The sequence below is a fragment of the Carassius gibelio genome, chromosome A20 (genome assembly GCF_023724105.1).
Source record: "Carassius gibelio isolate Cgi1373 ecotype wild population from Czech Republic chromosome A20, carGib1.2-hapl.c, whole genome shotgun sequence".
Lineage (NCBI taxonomy): Eukaryota > Metazoa > Chordata > Actinopteri > Cypriniformes > Cyprinidae > Carassius > Carassius gibelio.
In genome coordinates, this window is record NC_068390.1 from 1,040,777 (window position 1) to 1,064,391 (window position 23,615).

Here is a 23,615-nt window from a genome sequence, read left to right on the forward strand (position 1 = left end):
GAGCTGCTGTCCGCCGGCTCGCGCTTCACCGTGTCCAAGGGCTCGCACCCGGTCCACTGCGTCATCTTCACCTCGCTCTTCATCGTCACCAACGTTAAATATCTGCAGGTCACACAGCTGCAGCAGATCGCGCGGCTCGCGCTGCTCTTCAGCTTCACGTTCGCGTTGCTCTGTTGCCCGTTTCCTCTCGTGCTGGGTCACGGCACGCAGGGCGCGCAGGGGGCTGAGGCACCGAGCACAACACCTGAGCAGGGTGTCTGGCAGCTGATGCTGGTTATTTTCGTTGCCTACTCTCTGCTACCGGTCAGGACGCTCTTGGCGGTTTTGTTTGGCATATTGGTGGCTGCGTCGCATTTCATCTTGACGGCGACATCTGTAACGGCGCGTAATCCTCGCGTTTGGACACCGGTAAGTTGTGTCATCGGACATTCCTTCACTGAAAAATTCGCATTTGTTGTATTTGGCGTGTCATATAGGGCGATGCACTAGCGGTTAGTGCGCTTGGTGGAGCATGAGGGCTGTGCACACAGGTTGCGTGAAGAGCGCGCGAAGGCCAGATTGACTTCAGCACCACTGAGGATGGACAGCTCCAACAGAAGCAGACAGCCAGAAACCTCTCAGCAGAACTTTTTAAAATAAAAAAATTAAATAAACCACACAAATCAAACAGAAAGTCAGTTAGTAGAACTATTTAATAATGTTAAAAAATAAGCGTCATTGTGAGTTTTAAATCACTCCCAACATTGATTTAAAAAATGTAATTGAATAAAATTGATTTAAATACTGAAATTATTTAGATATTTCAACAGCTTGCACAGCTGTCGATTTTATGCCAAGATTAGCATAAAAAAATCTATAAAATTATTTAATCAATGAGTTTAATTAACTCTAGCAGTCAGAATTTTACTATGAGACGACTGCATACTGTATCATTTTCTGTCAACAACAAAGGACTCTAATTCCCTTCTTTTTTGTATATAATTTATTCATATACATGATAGGCCAGTTGGAGATTTCTGAAGATGTATACAAAAAATATATATATACAGAATAAATAGAGCTTTCGTTTCGATTTCATTTTAAGTTTTCCTCTGACTGGAACTATACTCCTTATCCCTTTAAATTATTTTTTTTCAGCCAGCTAATAGTGACACAATTAAGGATAATCACATGTGCAAGAGTGCTCTTGTGCTAAATGTCAGCACAGCTTTGGCCATAAACACAGGGCTGCAGATCTAATGTTCAGTTCTATACAGCACAACTGATACAGACAAAAATTGGCCAGGAACAGCATGCATGAGTGTAGTTATTGAGATTTACCTTTACCACAAAATTATAAAAAATCCATTGTAAAACTTCTAAACATTTTAAATGTTGTTTTACCTTGTTTTACCTATGTACCTTTTACATAGTAAACCTCATAGGTCATTTTGATATCTTAAAAATACCTCAGAATTAAACATAAGGCTGATACTTAAAAAGACGGTTCACCCAAAAATGAAATTTCTGTCATCATTTATCCATATCAACACCGACTTTTTTTTTTCTTCTGCAGAAGGTGCAATATGTTTTGAAAAAATGTCTGTACAATGGAAGTCAATGATTACCAAAAATGTACAACAGACCAAAAATCATCATTTTTTTTTTAATTTTGTGTTCCACAAAACAGCTGTTTATGTTTGCTTTGTGTTTTTACTGAGGTCAAATTGTTTCAAAACAGAAACAGCATTACTGAAATAGATGCCATTCACAAAGGCATTCAGCTCCACTAACAAAAGTGAGTTTTGATTAGGTTAGAGAAACATAATTAAAGAAAGTGACGTGAAAATGAGAGGCTACTTTCAATATCACTACTATTATTGTTATACTTTACATACATCATTGGGGTCTCTGAGACATTAAGCAGAGGAACTCTAAATAGAACATGAAAGTTAAAATGAAAGGTGTCTGACTGTAAACTGAGCAAGTCTCATGATAAGTAAAATAGAGAGTATTTGTATGCATTGACCTTTTGTTTAATCTGGCAGACAGGCAAAATGACAAATTTCAGTTCAGCTCATAACCTCTCTGCCTCTGATTTACTGAACACTGTGACAGTTTCACATGTCTCACATACATCTTTACTGGATGCTAAATGATGTTTGTGACAAACACTCACACAGGAATTGCAGGAATTGGAGAACAGGGACTGGATTTGGTGACCTACTAAGCCTTGATTTCATTGAAAAGACATATAGAGTGCCTACAATCCAATCAAAATGCTCCAAAGACCTTAAGCAAAAAGGATTGACATTAACTAATTAAAAACACCTGATCTAAAAATATCAGCATGCCACTTCACATTAAAACAGCAGCACTGCACAGCACACAGTATATGCAGTATTTTATTATTGCTTTGTCAAGAATGTCAAGAACACTTCACATCTAGACACAAGTGCCATCGTTCACATGCTGAGTTAATGAGGTTTTTTTCACAACCTGTCACTCAAAATGTTAGAGTGTAACCTTTGTGCACATCCTGGATTAAAATACAGGATGGTCAGCTGTCTATGAGCTAATCACATGACTTTAATGTGTTGATCAGTGATTACCAATAAATAGCCAATAATAAAGCTGGCCACTGTGGATGATTGTTTCCTCCACTGGATTAAAAATTAATGTATACATAAAAGAGGTAATTGTGACTTTTTATCTCACAATTCTGACTTTTTTGCAGTTTTTTTGTTTTTGGGTTAGTTGTTGCGCATTTCTGAGTTTTGCAATTCTAATCATAACTGCAATATATATAAACACAGAAATGTGAGGCATAGTCTCAGAACTGTGAGATATAAACAAACAATTCTGAGATTAAAAGTCTGAATTGTGAGATGTAAATTCGCAATTTTGGCAAAAAAAAAAAAAAAAAAAAACCTGAATTCTGAGAATTCTGAGGGAAAAAAAAATATGAGAAGAAAAGTCAAAATTGCAAGTTTTATATCTCTCAGTTCCCTTTTTTTTTAGAATTGCAAGGAAAGAGTCTGAATTATAAGACAAACTCAGCATATAAGTGCAGGATTGCGAGATACAAACTCAGAAGGACAAATCTGAATTGTGAGGTATAAACTCACAATTGCAAGAAACAAGTCAGAATTATGAAGTTAAACGTCGCCATTACCTTTTTCTTTTTTATTCCATGGGGGTAAATAATTGGTAAAATTGGGTAAAATTGTGAGATGTAAATTCAGAATTCTAAGAAACATAAGTTAAAGAATTTTTTTTTTTTCATTAGAATTGCAAAAAAAAAAAAGTCTCAGCTGGGAGATATAAACTCAAAATTGTGAGAATTAGTTTGAATTGTGAGATAAAAAAAAAAATCACAATTACCTTTTTTTAAGGCAGAAACAGGCTTCCCAAGACCATTGATCATTAGCCTTGTCACTTAATTTCTAAGCCTCATAACCATGTTTAAGATTTGTAATAATGCCATTGCTGTGTGCTATTCAGCAAATAGCCTTCACTTTCATTTACAAAGGACGCATAGACCAGTTGAATGGATTCTGGGTAATCTAATTTCCTGTTGCTCTATGAATGAACAATACAAAGCCCTTAATAGGCACCCGTTTGAAGTAACGTGTCTCAAAAGCCAGGCAATTGCTTATTCTTTCAGTCACATGAGCTAATCCATAGAGATTCTCAGGCTATCTAACGTAAGGGTGTTTGTGTCCATCTTCGTGCTCGAGTTAATTATCATCTCCGGATGGATAAAAAAACAACAACAACCCACTGCCCCCATTCTCAGCATCTGTTTCCATCTCTCCTTCAAGCTAGTTTCGCTCTTTGCCCCTGTTTTTCACTCGTTCACACACACAAACACACACACACGCACACACACACACACACACACACACACACACACACACACACACACACACGCACACACACACACACACACACACACACACACACACACACACACACACACACACACACAATCACTGAAAGTTCGTATTTAGTTTGTGAATGTTGTTTAAATGTCAGAATCCTTCACTATGGACTGAAAAAAACAGAGATGGTCACACAAACCCTGTTATTTTTCTCTCTCTGTGTGTGTTTGTAGCTGGTAGCAAATGCAGTGTTGCTGGTCGGCGTGAATCTGTCGGGTGTGTTTGTTCGAGTCCTTACTGAGCGCGCCCAGAGGAAGGCCTTCCTACAGGCCAGAAACTGCATCCAACAGCGCCTGCAACTAGAGGACGAGAACGAGAAACAGGTCAGACACGCACGACACACGCATTGGCAAACATGCAAATGAACAGCTGCATGTTTTAGATGAAATGATCAGCTGTTTCATTTTCTCCCACAAGTTAAAGTTGCAGTTTTGACAGGTAATTTACCTTGCAAGATTGCTTTCATTCCCCCTGACTTGCTTAAAGGTCAAACATTTTCTGTAAACACACGCTACCACACACACACATAAATGCATGAACACTAAGGCACACAAAACAGTTGTGAGATCTGGTCTAAGGTCAGGTGCTTGACTTCGTTGGTATTCAGGCTGTATGCAACTATAATGCCATTACAACCCTCCAAAACCACCTCAGAACAGACTCTTCATGCCATGAGTGAGAGTAATGGCTTAGCATTTTCATTTGGCTTACTAGCTGCAAATGTAAAAGTTTAAGTCAACTTGAATTCAAAATGGAAATTTTAGGTTGTTAAAGTGTGCTTTATTGTGTATAATTTAACAGTGTATTTTTTTGCAAAACAAAAAACAAAAAAACAAAACAAAACAACAACAACACTCCACTCAAAGTTGAATTGGATTTTTTGGATTGACAGGAACTAGAATTTAATGAATTGTAGTTAAACAGGTATGGCTTTCTGGGAAATCAAGTGTTATTTTGTCTGTACTATAAGCCCTATGGGCCAAACATTGGGGCAGTAATTTTTTTGAAAGAAATTCAAATTTTAATACTTTATTCAGAAAAGATGCATTAAACTGATTAAAGGTGACAGTAAAGACTTACACTGATACAAAAATAAATAAATAAATAAATAAAATAAATGCTCTTAAATTTTCTATTCCACAAAAATATTGAACAGAAGAACTGTTTTCAATGTTGATAATAATAAATGTTTCTTGATCTGATGTATCATGTGACACTGAAGACTGGCGTAAACTTTACATGGCAAAAATGCATTTTGAAATAAAATAAAATAGATCATTTATTTATTTTAAATTGTAATAATATTTTACAATATTACTGTTTTAAAATTGTTTTTATTCAAATAAGTACAGCTTTGCTGAGATAATGAGACAATAAAAATTGTCATGAATCTTAGGACAGCATAACAAACAGGTAATCTGAAGTGCAAATATATTATATTAAACTTCAATGGATCTTTCTAGATACTCAGCAGCACCTCTACTGTATAAACCCAATCCTGAATGGAACAGGACTTTCTATACTTAGAGCAAACCCTTTGCTATATCTGTTGGAATATTTGCGGGATGGACACTTCTGGAAAAAAATGCACATGCAGCAGAAACTGATGCACTTATTCAAAGATTTTTTTTGCAGCGGCAACCTACCGGAATAAGCCAGATCCTCCATCCCACTTTATTTCTTTAGCTTTAGCTGTCATTGTGGATTATATCAACGATAATGAATGTGAATCAAATAGCATCATAAGCATAACTATTATCTCCCTTGTCGAACTCCGGGCAGATTGCAGTGGATAATTATTAAATGATTTATAAATAAAGTGGAGAGGGGCATAAAATGGAAAGATGCAAAATAAAATACACTCATACAAATTAAAGTGGAGAGGACACTTTTCCCTTGTTCCTTAGCGACTGAAAATTGGTTATAATTGTTTGCACATGACTCATCTACCTCCTGCCCAACAAACTCCCTGAATAGAAGGTAACACCACCCACTCTATACATCACACAAGCTGTACCACACAACTCTCTCTGACACACAAACTCTAATGCATGCTTGTGCACTCGCACTTTATTTTATTTTATTTTATTTTATTCATTAAATGGAAAAGGGGAGGCCGGAGAGTCTCGAATATATTTAGTTTCAACCTCTAAAACTTTTTTTTATGCTTTGAATTATAGTGTTATTATGTATAAATGTAATAATACTACAATTACTGATAATAATCCCATATTTATTTTATTTATTAAGAAATATATATAAATGTACACTCCAGTATGAATACTTTTAATACTTAATTAAATAGTGTAATACTTTTATTTAGCAAGGATGCATTTAACTAATCAAAAGTGACAGTAAAGCCATTTATAATGTTACAAAAAGATTCCGGTTTCAAATAAATGCTGTTCTTTTGAACTTTATATTAATAATTAAAAAAAAAAAATCCAAAATATATCACAAAGAATCCTAAAAGTGATAATGGCAACAATTGTTTCCTGAGCAACAAATCAACATTTTATAATGATTGCTGAAGTATCATGGGGGCTGGAGTAATGGCTGCTGTAAAATCATTGTGCCAAAATCTAAATTCATTATCATGACACTAATATTCATTGGTTTTAAGTTTCTCAGTCAATGAAAGAGACTTTTATATAGACAATTACAGTCGTGCTGCTACAAACTCTGAACCCAGCTCAACTGTTGAGTGAAGGGGAGTGAGAAAGCAAGGGTTTCTAACACGGATGGCATTGCTCACCGAGGATTGCGTATCGAGAAGGAATTTATCACCTGCTTTTAGTAATGCATGGTTTGTCAATGAACTGCGTTTCCATGGAAACTTACCTTTGCCATGCCAACCAACTCCGACGCTCAGAACTGTGATCTCTCACAGAGATTGGATACTTTACAGCTATCAGCAAGTTCATTAGATAAAACGTATACACTTAACAGAAGAAGCCAGTTTTAAACTAACAGTAACCATGATACAGTGGCCAGTGACTGTACTAAAGCATAAAAGTACCATAATGTTATATATTTAGGAAACATGCTCAAGTTAACCTTATTTATTTATTTATTTTATATAAAAAATAAAATAAATAAATAAATAATGCTATAGCCAGTTATTCTGCTTTGTAATGTGAGTTCTGGGTCAAAATATTTGTTTTTGTTTTGTCCTGTGTGATTCCGCCCACTGCCATTTTACCCAATAGTATTTTGACACCCTGGGATGCCAGTTGGTGGAAAACACAGAAGACATGGAAGCCAACAAATGAACAGGGTCAGATATCAGAGAGTTGAGGCTGAGGAGGTGCCGAGAGAAACAACACTCTACACTATTTTGAATTTGGACTGCAGTACTTATTTCAACCACTAGTTGTCTAAAATATGAGAGTTGATTTGTTGGCCACTGCCAAATTCCCACAATTTGTGTCATTTAATAGTTTTAATGACTTTATATTGTTTTAAAATATGTGAATAGAAATGGTAAAGAACAAGTAAATTAATTCAGCAGAGTACTAGAATAATTTATTCTTTAATTCAATTTCTCTCTTTCCCCACCATCAACGGAATTTTCAGGTTTTCTGTGTTTTCACTGTTATACTGTAGAGGGCACTATTATACATCTTCTGAAACTGTACTAAATCTTAGGATCAAAACAAAGACAAAGAAAAAGCAGAAACAAGCGATCGCATATGCAAGCAAGATGTAACGCAATCAAACATTAAGCAGCATATAAATCAAAACTGACTAACATTAATGAATGAAATGTGAACCCAGGAAGTGGTATAGGACTGTGTAAGCTTTGGGGAAGTTGATGGAAACAATCTACTCCATCTATGATTTGATCAAAAATGCAGCTTTCTTAGCTTTTTGTTCAAAATGTTGCTTTTTAAATAAAAAATAATAAATAAATGAATAAATAACGCATTAAAGTGTTTATTAAAAAGAGAATGCATGGATAAATATGTGTTTTTGGTTTAAAAGCAGAGACTATATTCTTTCTTTGATCAATTATACAACAAAATATTTTAGGGGCCATGAAATTTTGTAAAAAATGATAAAAATTGTTGGCAGTGGCTAGCAACTTAAAAAAATAAATAAATAAAATAAACTACTGGAGAAAGAGTTCAATTAAACTGAAGACATTCAGAAACTTGGTCTGTATCCTAAAATGTTATGGATGCATTACAGGAACGCCTTCTAATGAGCCTGCTGCCCAGAAATGTTGCCATGGAAATGAAGGAGGACTTCCTGAAGCCACCAGAAAGAATCTTCCATAAGATATACATCCAACGACATGACAATGTCAGGTACAGTAAGAATGAGACAGAGTGTGTTTCAACAATCAAGCCATTCATGTCACAAACCCACACATGTTAAATGAATGAGAGGCGATAGACAGACTAGACAGAAAGTGTAAGTTTCATTGTACTTAAATAGTGATTGTGAATACTGAATCAGTGAGTCAATAAGAGTCAACAACTCTCCACTCACGCACAGTCATCTAAGTTCCTGAGTCTGGCTGCCAGCAAAAGCTAGCACAGCGTGTACAGCACCCACAGTGCTAGTGCTATCAACTCAAGAGCTGCTCAATTAACCCACACTGCCACACACACACACACACACACACACACACACACACACACACACACACACACACACACAGCGAGAGATGGAACAAGGCAGTGCTGGGGGGCAAATTCACACAATAGCACATACACATATATACACACACATATGCCATCTCGAAGACATGTTCCAGCCAAGAGATTGGTGAGTGAAAGATGATGCATACAAGTAACTTTTCCATAACTATCTGACTGTCTAAAATATGAGGTTAATCCAGGCCCAGCTCCAGATCAAACATGAAGAGTGGGCTGTATCTATGAGCGCTATAAAAGCTATATGTTTGTACTCTCATTTATCTTCTGTGTTTGCTTAGTTTTGTGATATATGTTTTATTGAGTCAATAACCTGAGTCAGAAAAGCCATGTAACTAATGGCGCCTGGCCGTTGGTTTATTATTATAGTTTTCAATTTAGATTGTAGTTTTTTTTTTTTTTTTTGAGTTGGTCCTTTCACTTGGTTAGTGGTTGTTAGTTTTCGTTTTAGTTGTGTCATAGTGTAATTATTCATCGACATGGCTGGGATCCATTTGCAGTTTTATTGGAGACTTAATCAAACAAGCAGAGGTCAAGACACAGATCAGGCAGTATCGTAGGGCAGACAGAGTGGAGAACATAAACAGACCTGAGATTTGGGCAGGCAGATATCATTCAGAAAGGTGCAGGCGGCAATCCAATACCAATAGTCCAGTAACAGAGCACAATTCAAAGGTGCAGGCAGCAATCCAACAAGAGAGAGAGAGACAGGCAAGATAATAACGAAAAGACAGTCCAAAGATAACAGGAATAACATTTAGAAATGTTCACCAAGTCAAAACAAGGCTTTGCAATGAGTCTGAATGGAAGAGCTCATTAAATAGTCTGAGGTAGTGGGGAACAGTAGTCAAGTAGTTCAAGGACGTCTTACAGCTTGTAAAAGATGATGAGCCTGATTCCAAGATTCCTTGCTTCTCTGAATCCAGTCATTAACTGTAGGAACGTTAGACAGCTCTCCTGCCCACGGAAACAGGGGTGGTTGATATCCCAGAGTACACTGAAATAGAGTTAATCCAGTAGAAGGTTTGCAGAAATAGTTTTGAGCATATTCAGCTCACATGAGATAATGGATTCAGTCCTGTCGATTCTGATTACAATATGAATGAAGAAATTGTGTAAGTTCCTGGTTAAGTCTCTCTACCTGACCATAAGATTGTGGATAGTAGCCTGAGGTGAGGCTTACATTTATCTCCAGTTCCTTGAAGAAAGCAGACAATAGAAGGGAGGTAAACCTAGTACCCCAGTCAGAAACAAGTCTTCCGGTAAACCAAAGAAACGGAAGACTAGATTGCATAGTTATTCAGCCGTCTCCAAAGCAGTAGGTTATTTAGGCAAGGGAGTGAAACGACAAGCCTTAAAGAAGCAGTCAATATAGGTTAGGATGGTAATGTCCATTTGAACTAGGCAGATCAGTGACAAAATCTATGGCGATATGTGACCAGGGATGTTGTGGGATGGGTAGCAGCTGAAGGAGTCCTGCTATTAGTAAATAGGATGGTTTCTGAGTATTGCAAATCCTGCATTCAGATTCAGAATCAGAATCAAAAAGAAATGTATTGCAAAGTATGCTTGGACATACAAGGAACTAGTTTTAGTGCCATAAGCTTCCAGTACACAGTTTTTTTTTTTTTTATGAATCAGGCTAATCGTGTTCTTTTCTTAGGGATGGCCATCAGAACCAGTTCTGAAGTAGTTGGATGGTAGCATCAATACCTGGATGCCCTGAGCTGAGTGTGGAATGAACATGTGTGATCGTTCTCTCTCGAAGAACTACAGGAACAAACAACTTATCTTGGGGGCATTCACCTGGGACATTTTGTTCGGTATTGGCCTGCTCAATCTCAGTAATAATGTCCAACTGGATAGGTGACACAATGAGAGCCGGGGAAATTATATTTTCTGGCTGATTGGAGTCAGAATCTCTCCCAAATTGCTGTGACAGGGCATCTGCCTTGGTGTTCTTAGTACCTGGCCAATAGTTGAGAGTGAAATCAAATCTGGAGAAAATCAGAGACCACCTTGTCTCTTGATCATTCTCAAGTACTCAAAGTTACGATGGTTGGTTAGAACAGTGAATGAATATCTTGCTCCCTCCAGCAAATGATTTCATTCCTCAAGAGCAGCTTTAATGGCCAACAACTCCCTGTCACCCACATCATAATTTCTCTCCACTGGGCTGAGTTTGCTTGAATTGTAAGCACATGGAAACATTTTAATGGGTGAGCCCTGACATTGTGATAGAACTGCCCCATTCTGATGTTGGAAGTGTCAAACTCCACTATGAATGGTGAACTGGGATCAGGGTGGTGTAATATGGGAGTGGTGGTGAATCTTTGCTTCAATTCCTGAAAAGCCTCTCAGGCAATGAGTGACCAGTAGAGACGATGAGAACCCTTCTTTGTCATATTAGCGAGAGGGGCAGCTATGGAGCTGAAATCTCTGATGAAGCGACAATAGAAAGTGGTGAATCCTAGGAAGCATTGCAGCTCCTTAACAGTAGGTGGTAAGGGCCATTTCAGGGCTGTGTTGACCTTGCTCTCATCCATGGTCATGCCCTCCCAACTAATCACGTAGCCCAGGAAAGAGAGGGAGGTCAGATGAAACTCTGACTTCTCTGCGTTGGCATAAAGATGATGCTGAATTAGGCATTTGAGAACAGCCCTGACATGTTGGATATGCTTCTCGAGGGATTTGGAATAGACCAGAATATCGTCAATGTATACAATATACAATTCCAGCTGAGAATGTCCCTGAAGACGTCATTGATGAATGACTGGAAGGTAAAGGGACTGTTGACCAGGCCTAAGGGCATAATATTCATAGGTGGTCGTGGAGAAGGCAGTTTTCCATTCATCACCTCCCCGAATCCGAATGAGATTATAAGCGCTGCGTAGGCCCAGTTTGGTGAAGAATTTAGCAGTTCTCAGTTGTTGCATGTGCAAAGGGTACTAAGGGTAGTGGGTAACAACATTTCACAGTCATTTCATTGAGGCCCCGGTAATCGAGGAACGGATGGAGACTGCCCTCCTTCTTCATGAAGAAAAACCCGGCTGACGCTGGGGAGGTTGAGGGGTGGATGAAACTTTTAGTCAGTTCCTCCTGAATGTAGTTGTTCATGACCTCGGATTCAGGTTGTGATAAGGGAAATATGCGGCCCTAGAGTCAGGCAGTAGGTTCATAGAATAGTCTGAGGGGCTGTGAGGAGGTAGTTGTTAGGCCTTGGTTTTGCTGAATGCTTGACTTAGATAATGATAAACACTGGGTAACCCTGTGCCGTCAGTTTCTGTAACGCTAACCTTAAGAAGATGAAGGGGAGTGATGCAGGGAATACAGTGGGGAAAACAGTTCTCATTCCAGCGGGATATTTGAGATTCCTGATAAGAGGTAGTTGGGTTATGTTTGCGGAGCCAGGACAATCCTAGAATGATGGGTGCATGAGAAGTTGAAATAATGTACAATTGAATGGTCTCCTCATGAATAATTCCCATTGTCATATGAGTTATCTTTCCTGTGCCCAGGGGATGCCCGTCGACCGCTTCAACTGCCAAAGGAGAAAGACATTCTATAAGAGTGATACTGCTTTCTTGAGCAAAGTCCACTGACATAAAATTCCCAGCCGCACCAGAGTCTAACATAGCGCTCATGGACACAGCTGCTGTTGGAAGAGTGAAGGTGACAGGGACAGTAATGCAGTTATCACAATTCAGAGCTAGAATGGGGACACTCACCCAAGTTGCAGGGACTCGGTGAGAACAAAAGGGGCATGATACTCTAATGTGGCCTGGCTTGCCACAGTATCGACATAGATGGTTGTTAATGCAGTGATTTCTCTTCTCAGGTGAGAGGCAATATGTGTCGACTTGCATGGGTTTGTGGTTGTAAGAAATAGGCATTGTATTTGTCCTTGTCGAGGGGCATCAAGATCTAAGAAGATTGTCGATCTGAAAAGTTCTCCCCTCATCTTGGCACACTAACTCAAATTTTACTTTTACTTGTGGTGTACACTAATACATTTGTTGTATAAACAATTTTCACTCATAAATTGTTAGTAAATTTCATAAATAATTACAAGGAAATGGCATGTAACACACTGACATAAACAAAAGTTTGAAAGACTGAAATAGTAGTTTTTTCTAAAACCTCCTCCAATAATATGTTTTATTTTACAACTTCGAAAAAACTTTTTTACCATGTATGCAGACTTCTCCAATCATTTGTCTGTTTAATTAAACTCCACTCTTTACTAACAATTAACTGGAAGCTCTAATTCAGATCTGCCTCCACCCAATCAACTAACAATGGACAACCAAGTTGTTGCCCTACTGTACATTTCTGTTACACTCAAATGTTCATCACAATACAGTGTAAAAGATCTGTTGCTACTTCTGTTTCATTGCATATTTATATAGTCTTTATTAACAATAATAACACTACCAACATAATAATTGAATCAAACAATGCTGATTGGTTAATTGGACCTTGACTCATCAGTGAAACTCACGATTGGGTGGGCTGAGTACCCTTGGGACCCATGGCCTAGGCTAATCTGACTGACAGTACTGTTTTAATGAAAAAAAATCCAACAGATTCAGTAGACACTATACATTGTATGTTCATTCAAAACCAGGTTTCTTATAAAACAGTGATTCACACGCCATTAAAAAGAACAGTATAAGTTAGAGAGAATCACCATAACCTGTTGTCCTCTCGTTCTGTGCAGCATCCTGTTTGCAGACATTGTGGGCTTCACCAGTCTAGCTTCACAATGCACGGCCCAGGAGCTGGTCAAACTGCTGAACGAGCTCTTTGGGAAGTTTGATGAACTCGCTACTGTAAGTAATGCTATTGACATACATGTGTTGAGAGAAAGGGCAGGGGAGCAAAAATCATATCATAAGGCTTGAGTCAGTGGGCATACGTGGTAACTTACAGTATATGATTGCTCTCAGCCTGGCAGCAATATGCTAATCAGCATTATAATTATAATTCTATTGGCCATTAGTGGCCTCAGCTTCTAGAGACCCTCTGTGCACTGCAGGAGAGGAGAAGCGTTTGAGCTGGAAACAATATTATCCTATGGCATTGTAAAAGTGACAGTGGACTAAAGACTTCTGACTTACTGCTGTTCATGTGACAAGATATTAGGATAAGGATATTTACAGTAAAATGTTAAAAACCATTTCTATTTTATAAATAAATGCAGATATTTTGAACTTTATATATATATATATATATATATATATATATATATATATATATATATTCATTTATTATTATTTTTTTCATAAAGAAAATGTGTATGGTGAATGCCCTTGCAAAACTTACCTTTATTGTTAGTCTCTCATCCTTTTTACTGTCTACCAAATCATGTTTGATAACTTTGAAAAATATTAGCAAATCTTGTCCTGAACAAACAACATAGTTTGAAGTGATAATGTTCACAAAACAAACTGTGCAAGAAAAGTTATTCACAGAAGTTTAATAAAAGCTCAAGGGTTTGTTCTGATCCCTGACAATAGTAATATAGAAACTTGTCTTAGCAAACACTAGTAAATATTTCAGCAGCCCCTCACAGTAATTGCTAAATTACCATCCTGACAGCTGTGATCATGTTTGCACTTTTCAAAGGTGCCGTCTGAGATCCTACATGAGCGTCTTTGATGTTGAATAACTGCAAATTACAACTGCTGCTTTTGATAGACTTCTGCATTATTTGGATCTTCGTCATGGATTGTAATTATCAATCCTCCAATAAGTAAAACAGTGGTTTCTTGTATAGAAAGAGACCAGATTAGCTTAATATTTTCGCTTTCGTTATTTTCCTTTCTTCCAACACTTTCACAGCTCACTTTTTCAAAGTCAGCAAGTTAGTAAGTAAATACAATCTTTTCCAGAGATAAGTAAGGCTTTTTGAGAAATGCAGCTCTCTGTCACAAAAAAAGTACAACTTTTTTCAAGTTTGACATTAATTTGAAATTCAGACAACAGTTGGAAGTGAATGGTACAGATGGTGTATGTGTGTGTGTGTGTGTGTGTGTGCTGTGACGGGGTTTCCCACAGTCTCCTCCTGCCCTGTGGTGCCAGATGGTGCATTTCTGATGAAAGAGAGCAATCGATCTGTTGAGTTTCTTCTTTTCTGTCTTTAAGTTTGTCTTGGTCTCTGTAGTCTAAAGTGTCCTATTGTTCTGTTGAATCAATGTGGAGGGTTTTATCCTAATAATAAATGTCTTTACTGACATTTTGTTTAAAGTCATTCTTTCTGAATAAATGTATTTCATTAAAAAAATAACATCTTTCTGACTCCGAACATTAACATTTTATTTTAAAAGTTTAAAGGGGTCATATGATGCGGTTTAAATTTTTCTTTTCTCTTTTGAGTGTTACAAGCTCTTGGTGCATAAAGAAGTTCTGTAAAGTCTAAGACTAAAGTCTCAAATCCAAAGAGATATTCTTTATAAAAGTTAAGAGTCAACCACACCCTCCCAAAATGCCTCATTTAAACATGCCCCCACATCTATGTCACGATGTGGGAAGATTTGCATAATGCCGCCCATATGTTCAAGCAAAGAAAGAAGACGTAACTTTATTCTTGCTGTTGTTGCCAGCATTATGTTGTGGAGACGCTGTGTGTTAACTTCCAAAAGAAGACACAACTAGCAATCAGTAGTTAAGTTGTATTTACAACACTGTTCCAGAACAGTTCAACCCAAATATTCAGATGTGTGCAGTGCATTTTATGGAGGACGAGGCCTGTTTCCTGGGAGAGTAGCCTACAATGTCTGTTTCTATAAAGTGGGGCAATTCCAAGTCTGGTGCTTCTGATTCACAGCCTGTAAGCATGTTTTCATGTGTAATGGATTTGCCACTGATGATTCAAACGTGAGTTTTGAGCAGTGTGGAGTAGAGCTTGTTCTTTGTCGTTTCTCCGATCACAAATGCAGACATGGTTTTATGTTTACGCGATGCGACACACAACACAACATGTAAAAATACAGTGTAAGGCCAGTGTCACACTGGATGCGTGGCGTAAGCGTCTCAGCTGTGTGGATTGTCCGTTTTTAATTCGCTCCCATGTTAACATGTTAGAGCTTGCAGACTGCCTGTGTGAGACACGTGTCTCAGGCGCGGCCCGACCCTCGCGCGGAATACGCGTGCATGCTAGAAATAGAATCGACGCCTATTTTTCACGCGACACGCAAGCGAAAATATAAAATATGTTAATATGTCATTTTGTACACAAATACATATTAATTATTGATATTTTGATGTTTGAAAGTCTATAGGTTGACATAAATTCAGATATAAATAAATAATTATCGATTTTCAAATATTGCACCTATCAAACATAGTCTATTTTGCCATCAATAATGTTCATGTTGTCCTTTATAAGTAGGCTTTATATTTATGCTCAACATGAAGTATAGATATTGTTGTCATGAAGACAAGAGCCTGGTCTGTCCGCGGCCTCCCTCCATGTCACCTACAGCAGCAGCAGCGCGCCAGCGCCGCGTAAGGCACGATTCTAGTGTGTAAAAACACAGAAAACGCAACGCAGCCGCCACAAAAACGCATGCTCATGCCACGCAGCCAGTTTGGCCTAAGTCATTTTAATCAGTAATTATGTCCCCACTGGATGCAACAAATGCCTCGTTTGTAATTGGTTTTATTGTTTTTGTCTCGCCGTGCCAGGACACTCAGCATCACAGTATGTTATGTGGTGTGACATTTCTTTCACATGCTTGAGGTGTTTGGCCAATCACAATGCTCTGCATAGCTGGCCAATCAGAGCACATCTTGCTTTTCAGACCGATGAGCCTTGTAAAAATCGACATGTTTCAGAAAGGTGGGGCATAGAGGAGAAACAATAATGTATAGTACAGTATGTGGAAAACAATGTATTTTTTTTAACCTTAAACCAAATAAACACATTGCATTACACCCAAACACACAAAATAATGTTATTTTTAGCAACATCTTATGACCCCTTTAAAGTTAAATTACATAAACAAGTAATCATTATTTTAGTATTTTCACAGCAGTGCTGATTTTTTTTTTTTTTTTTTTTTTCAATCAACAGAAAACAAATTGAAAATTCACTATTCAAACAAGATTTTGCTATAGGCTTGTATTCACTTTGTGATAGAAAAATCTTAAAAGTCTTGCAAGTTCCACATAAAAGTGACAAGCTCAAAAACAGTATATGGTGTTTCTTAAACTCTCGTCTGCTCATTTAACTGTGAAGTTCCTAATAGTTCGTTCCAGCAGCACCATCATCATTCTTTTATTTATTCATTCTTAAACTGTGTAAATATGTAAGAAATCAGATTCTGTATAACCTGGTAGATACGTGTTATTAATCATCAGACTTACTTTCATCTTCACCTCCAATTAATCGTTGCGTATCTGATTGGCAGGAAAACCACTGCAGGAGGATTAAGATCTTAGGAGACTGTTATTACTGTGTGTCCGGCCTGACCCAGCCCAAAGCGGACCATGCTCACTGCTGTGTGGAGATGGGTCTGGACATGATTGACACCATCACGTGAGTGTTTGTGGCCAAATCTCATTTTGTTTTGACAGCAGTCACTAAGCCGGCCAGCAACATCAGCAGCTACTATCAGACTGCTTGAAAGCTATAAAGTGAGTTTATTTGTGTGTGTGTGTGAGAGAGAGACCTGCTCCACTATATTCATTTCTCTGCTCTGAATTCTAAGGCAGCTTTCACTGCTACAGTCTCTTATCACCTCACACAGGTGCTAGGATATGCGTGCACACACGCACGCATGCACGCACACACACACACACACTTTCTGTCTCACATAAGTGTAGATCTCCTGCTTTGTGCTGGTAGCAAACAGAGAAGAAATTCCTCCTGCAAAGCTCTCTCTCTCTTCAATCATCAGATCCACATTATAGTGAGGTATGAGGAGAGAATAAGGAGCTTTGAAAAAGAGGCAAATAAATATGACATGAATATATAGCATTCAGGTTTCCCACACGTTTTCAACAATGTATTTTTATTTTTTTTATTTTTTTTTCTAGGACCTTTCTTGTTGTTTGTTATGGTGATTATGCCATTTTCTGATTTAACACTTTCACGCATAGTGGTCACTACAGTGGACAGCTCTTTAAAAAGCAATTTCTTGAATTTGCACGAGTTTTCATGGCAAAGTTGCACATCAGCCTCTTTATTGGACCATGGTGCATCTTCCTATAAATTGCAACCAAGTGGCAAGCTGTTGTGTTTCGATTTTTTTCTCCCTCCAAACCAAGATGGCCAAGGGTCAGTCAGACATGCCAAGTTGCTTCCGTAATTATCCACCCATTCCTTCTATCCTAGGAGACTCTTGTAGCTAAAAAAAATATTGCAGCATCGAGCAATATCTAATGAGTCATATCACAGTAAAATTTTCCAAGGTTTGATTTTAGATTGAGAAAAAACTCTGATTAATCACATGTCCACTGTAGTGGACGTCATGCATCAATTGTTATATTTCAGCTGCAATTCATAATTATATTGTGAATATTGCTTTTGAAACTTAAAACTTAAAAACTTAATCTGCAGTGACTTTTTTACTGTAAATAAATGTATTTTTATTATTATAATGTAATTTTCCTTGACATCGAAAAAAGTCATGTGATTACGTAATGTATGACACATGTAATGCATTACTTTACTTGTTAGATCAAAAAGTAATCTGATTATGTAATGCATGTTACTTGTAATGCGTTTCTTTAATCGTTAAATCAAAAAGTAATCTAATTAGGTAATGCACATTACTTGTAGTTAATTACTTGTTACTGTAGATCAAAAAGTAATCTAATTAGGTAATGCACATTACTTGTAGTTAATTACTTGTTACTGTAGATCAAAAAGTAATCTGATTAGGTAATGCACATTACTTGTAGTTAATTACTTGTTACTGTAGATCAAAAAGTAATATGATTAGGTAATGCACATTACTTGTAGTTAATTACTTGTTACTGTAGATCAAAAAGTAATCTAATTAGGTAATGCACATTACTTGTAGTTAATTACTTGTTACTGTAGATCAAAAAGTAATCTAATTAGGTAATGCACATTACTTGTAGTTAATTACTTGTTACTGTAGATCAAAAAGTAATCTGATTAGGTAATGCATGTTGCTTGTAACACATTACTTTACTTATAACATCAAAAAAGTAATCTGAATGCGTTATGCATGTTACTTGTAATGCATTACCCCCAACACTGATCATTTCAGATGAGATTGAAAAAACGCATTGCTAGGTTTTCTCAGAGGAGGGCTATGATAGAAATGTGCATGTCCATCTTGAACATAATCAGAATTATCTGCTAATAAGGGTAAATATCCATACTCTGGTGCACAGGAGGGAGCATCTGAGTGGTTTCCACAGTTGTACCTTGAAAATTCTGATGGAATCATGTCCTCATGTTCCAATATCAAAGATACGTGAAGTGCAACTTGTCTAAAGTTGTATAAAGCCTTTGCAATATTTCACATTTATATTTTTTGTATATACTTTATAGTTTTCACATGATTTGTTATAATTGTATTGATTAGTTTGTTAAATTCACATACTTAGCTGTTTGATTATTGTATTGTATTTAATATAGTATATCTTTAGTTATAATAACCCTCGTCCAGACAATTGATGGACAAAACCAAGTCCCATTTTACATTTTTTACTTTTTGATATTCCATTTCACTCAGATCTATGCCACAATATGGAAGAAAATATATGACTCGACTTTTGTGTCATCGCAATTTAAACACATTTTCAGATCAGTTTATCTTTTGATCTGCAAGTGAATGATTTACAATTGTTTGTGAACAGGTTTAACAAATTAATAAAAAGTAAACAAAAAGAGAGCTGTTTGTTCATCAATTTTGACATCACTATAATTTAGATGCAAATTTTATATTTAAGTGATATTTAGACAACAAGATATTTTACAGAACATTATAACTAAAATTTCACTATTTCAATGACATTTCCAGTTCCCTGGTTTGGAATAACATCTTCCTGATATTTTCACATTGTCTTGTAAATCAAAACTGTACATTTTTATTTATTTAAACCTTGCACCTTGCTTATAAAGACCACTCATGTTTCGCAATTGGAACGTTTACCTTTTTTGTGAATATATGTATATAATCAGGTCTGTTGTAGAGGCTACTGAGGTGGACCTGAACATGCGTGTGGGTTTGCACACCGGCCGTGTGCTGTGTGGGGTTCTCGGGCTCCGCAAGTGGCAGTATGACGTCTGGTCCAATGACGTGACACTGGCCAACATGATGGAGGCAGGAGGACTGCCTGGGTCAGTCACACACCACATTTAACAACATATTCAGACATTTATGCCAACTGCCACACAACCTTCATCTAGCAAGGACTATATGAGCAGAAAGGTAATCATTGGCCCCTCCCACAACAGGAAGGTTCATATCACCAGAGCAACACTGGAATGTCTTAATGGAGATTATGAGGTGGAGCCAGGATTCGGCCATGAGAGACACTCTTTCCTCAGTAAACACGCCATCGAGACGTTCTTCATCGTGCCATCACACAGACGCAAGGTACAAGCACATAGACACATGAATCCACACTAATAAAGCACTAATAAATAGCAAATAGACTATATTTACATTACATCCATGAACCATTTGCTTCTTGTTTATTTTTTTGCTATTTTTATTGCTATAATAGTACTAAGGAGGAATTACATTCTCAGAATGCATCTTAATAAAGCACAAAATTTGTTTTGAACGTTGAACCTACTATTCATCAAAGAATCATGAAAAATTGTATCATGGTTTTCACAACACTAATAAGCAGCACAACTGTATTGTACACTGATAATAATAATAATAATGTTTCTTAAGCAGCAAATCAGCATATTAGAATGATTTCTGAAGGATCATGTGACACTGAAGACTGATGTGATGATGCTGAAAATTCGGTGTTGCATCACGGGAATAAATTACATTTTAAAAGTATTCAAATTGAAAATTGCAATACAATGCAATACTCTTTCCTAATTTCCCATTTCTTCCCGCCCCCTCTCTTTCTCTCTCTCTGCAGATTCTTCCAGGGCTGATCCTATCAGACATAAAGCCAGCGAAAAGGATGAAGTTCAAGACCGTGTGTTACCTGCTGGTGCAGCTCATGCACTGCAGAAAGATGTTCAAGGCTGAGATCCCTTTCTCCAACGTCATGACCTGTGAGGATGATGACAAGGTGTGTGATTATTGCATACAGTATGTCCATCTTTATGCTATACAGTACATTGCGATGGAACAAGGAGGACCAGTGGTGGCACGCCACTTTTTCACATCAACTAAACATAGTCGACTGATATCAGATAGTTGTATAGTGAGTTTTGTAGTTAGTTTAAATAGATCCAGTAGTCTGGAATACACTACACAACTTTTGCCCAAATTTTTACCTTGGTCGACTTGACACCAGTTGTTGGAAGTCAATGCCGGTCTGCAGATTTTGGGAAATCAATATTGACAAATTTCACGGAAATCATGATTGTCACAGAATCTGTCAGAGGATACTAAACATTTTAGATATTTTGAGCCAATTTTAGAAAACTTGTCTGAAAAAAAATAAAAAAATTGTCTGAACCGAGCATCTACCCACTGACCCACAAAATCCCTTCATTGACACCAGAAAAATGAATGAAAATTTTGTGAAAATAATGTGTAAGGAGATTGACTGAACTACTAATGAATATTAAATAACGTTTGTTTACATTTAAGTATCTGTTTAAACCCAGATTGAACATAAACCATTGGGTTTTATTTTATGTCTAAACAGAAACAGATTTGGACTTAAAACCTAGCTACAAGAAAATAAATAAATAAATAATAATAATAAATTAAATAAACTGCCAATCCTGCAATAGATTAAGATAAATGTAAAAAATATTTGATAAAGCGAAATTCTGGTCTGATGGCCTGCAATGGTGTATTCAATTCAATTCAAGTTTGTAGTCAAGTGTCTCTGCACCACATTTACAAAGGAGTGACTCACGAATATTGATAACCTAATTAATATTCATGAGGAATGACATCACTGTGTCATTATGTCAAAAACTAGTCTTCAATCAGCAAAAAGTTCCATTGCTGCTGATATTTGGTGATTGCAGTTTTTTTTTCACAATCCTCCAAAACTTGTTAATCCAAGATCCCAAAATCACCCGCACCCACACAAATCATATTCACTGTTTTAATCCAGTCCATTTTCTAATGTCACTCCTTCAGATGAGTGGATGATTGCACACAGATCCAATCACCGCTGCAGATTTACTGTTCCCATCATGTCTGACTCTCTCTCTCTCTCTTTGTTTTTTGACTTGTATCATTGCATAATTATCTTACCACCACTGCATGTGTGAGAAAATATGCTGAAATGTGTTGAACACCCATCTGTTTTGTACTGCTGATGTGTGTGTAGACGAGCTTAAATGTTCATTTAAGTGAGTGTGCTGTTCTTTTTCTTTACCTAATCGTAATGGGATAGTTCACCAAAGAATGTACATTTAGTCACCATTTATTCACCCTCAAGTCAATCTAAACCTATATGCACACACATAAAGACATTTTGAAATGTCAGCCTCAAAAAAGAAAAAAAAAAGAAAAAAAAAAAAGCATCATGAAAGTTCTCCATGTGATTTCTGCACTATATTTTATATCTCCTAAAGTTATATCATTGCTTTCCATAAGGAATAGACCAACATCTGTGAAACTATCTCAGCTGAACTGAAATTAATTTGTATATAAACTTGAATTTTCAAATTTGGAATCTGCTATACTGGAATTGGAAATGGATATTTTTTCTGTGTCTCCAGAGACGAGCGCTGCGAACAGCTTCTGAGAAGCTGAGAAATCGGACATCATTTTCGGCGGGCATGGTGCAGAACTCTCCCGGGACCAGAGTGAACCGTTACATCGGCCGTCTGATAGAAGCACGACAGACGGAGTCTGAGACAGCAGACCTCAACTACATTACCCTCACATACAGGAGCAGAGAGAGAGAGCAGAGAGTGAGTACACACAGTTGCATGATGGGTAAACATGTAGGCGAGAGCAGATTAGTTGTCACATGGGGGCAGTTGTCAAAGAGCAGGCTTGAACCTCTTAAAATAAAATTATTTCTTAGATTCTGACTATACTATATCATAATTGTTGTGCTATAGTTGCTGGGTGGGTAAAAGAGTAATCACCATGGAACCACAAAGACATAAATCTGGCCCTCAGATTTTAATGCCATTTTTTTTTAAATAAATGTCTGGTTGGGGCAAATAGTTACAGTACATGTGTTGTAAATGTTATAAATCTATCAAAATGATTTTTAATTACAATTTTTGTTGGACAAAACAATGGTTTGATATTTTTTTTGTAAATTTACCTTTTACATTTTTGATATGCCATAAATGTTTTTTTTGTTTGTTTGTTTTTTTAGTGTTTCACCATTTAAATACAGTGAAAGAGTCAAAAATACAGTGTTATTGGCAAGTTGAATTATGCTAAAAAGCCTGCATTTATTTGAACAAAAATTATTGAAGTTTTAACAATATTAAATATTTAAGAAACATTGATTATTATGAATGTTGGAAACAGTTGTGCTGCTTCATATTTTTGTGGAAACCAAGGATTTTTCAAAAGATCATACTGACCTCAGACTTTTGAATGATGGTGTTTGGCTATGCAGAAACACACTTGAACAAAATAAACTTACCCTAGTAAATATCCACAGAAGTGAAAAGTGTGACAATGTACCCTGGTGTCCCTAATACAGCAATAACTGATCCAGGGAATTGGAAGTAATGACTTGGTGTAATGATGAAGTGAAGAATTTCCTCAAGACATGCACGCTGCATCCCCCACATTGTTCTGTTTTGCTTCATGACTCCCTGTCTCCTCTCACTTTCAACATCCTCTCTCCCCATCATCTCTCTTGCTCTCTCCTTTCTCACTAGCTCTCTCAATTGCTCTGTTCTCTATTTCTTTGCCTATAT

General features: G+C 37.1%; 1 protein-coding gene across 1 annotated transcript in view; it reads left to right on the forward strand.

Moving 5' to 3' along the window:
* Positions 1 to 23,615, forward strand: part of LOC127938175 (adenylate cyclase type 1-like) — a gene marked incomplete at its 5' end in the record, with an annotated part of 29,058 nt that continues 5,443 nt past the window's right edge. The window contains 9 exons of the mRNA XM_052534617.1: positions 1 to 408; positions 4,097 to 4,246; positions 8,115 to 8,233; positions 13,305 to 13,416; positions 16,999 to 17,126; positions 19,749 to 19,907; positions 20,025 to 20,166; positions 20,672 to 20,827; positions 22,446 to 22,640. Of these exons, the coding sequence (XP_052390577.1) occupies positions 1 to 408; positions 4,097 to 4,246; positions 8,115 to 8,233; positions 13,305 to 13,416; positions 16,999 to 17,126; positions 19,749 to 19,907; positions 20,025 to 20,166; positions 20,672 to 20,827; positions 22,446 to 22,640 (1,569 nt within the window). The remainder of the gene's footprint in view (positions 409 to 4,096; positions 4,247 to 8,114; positions 8,234 to 13,304; positions 13,417 to 16,998; positions 17,127 to 19,748; positions 19,908 to 20,024; positions 20,167 to 20,671; positions 20,828 to 22,445; positions 22,641 to 23,615) is intronic.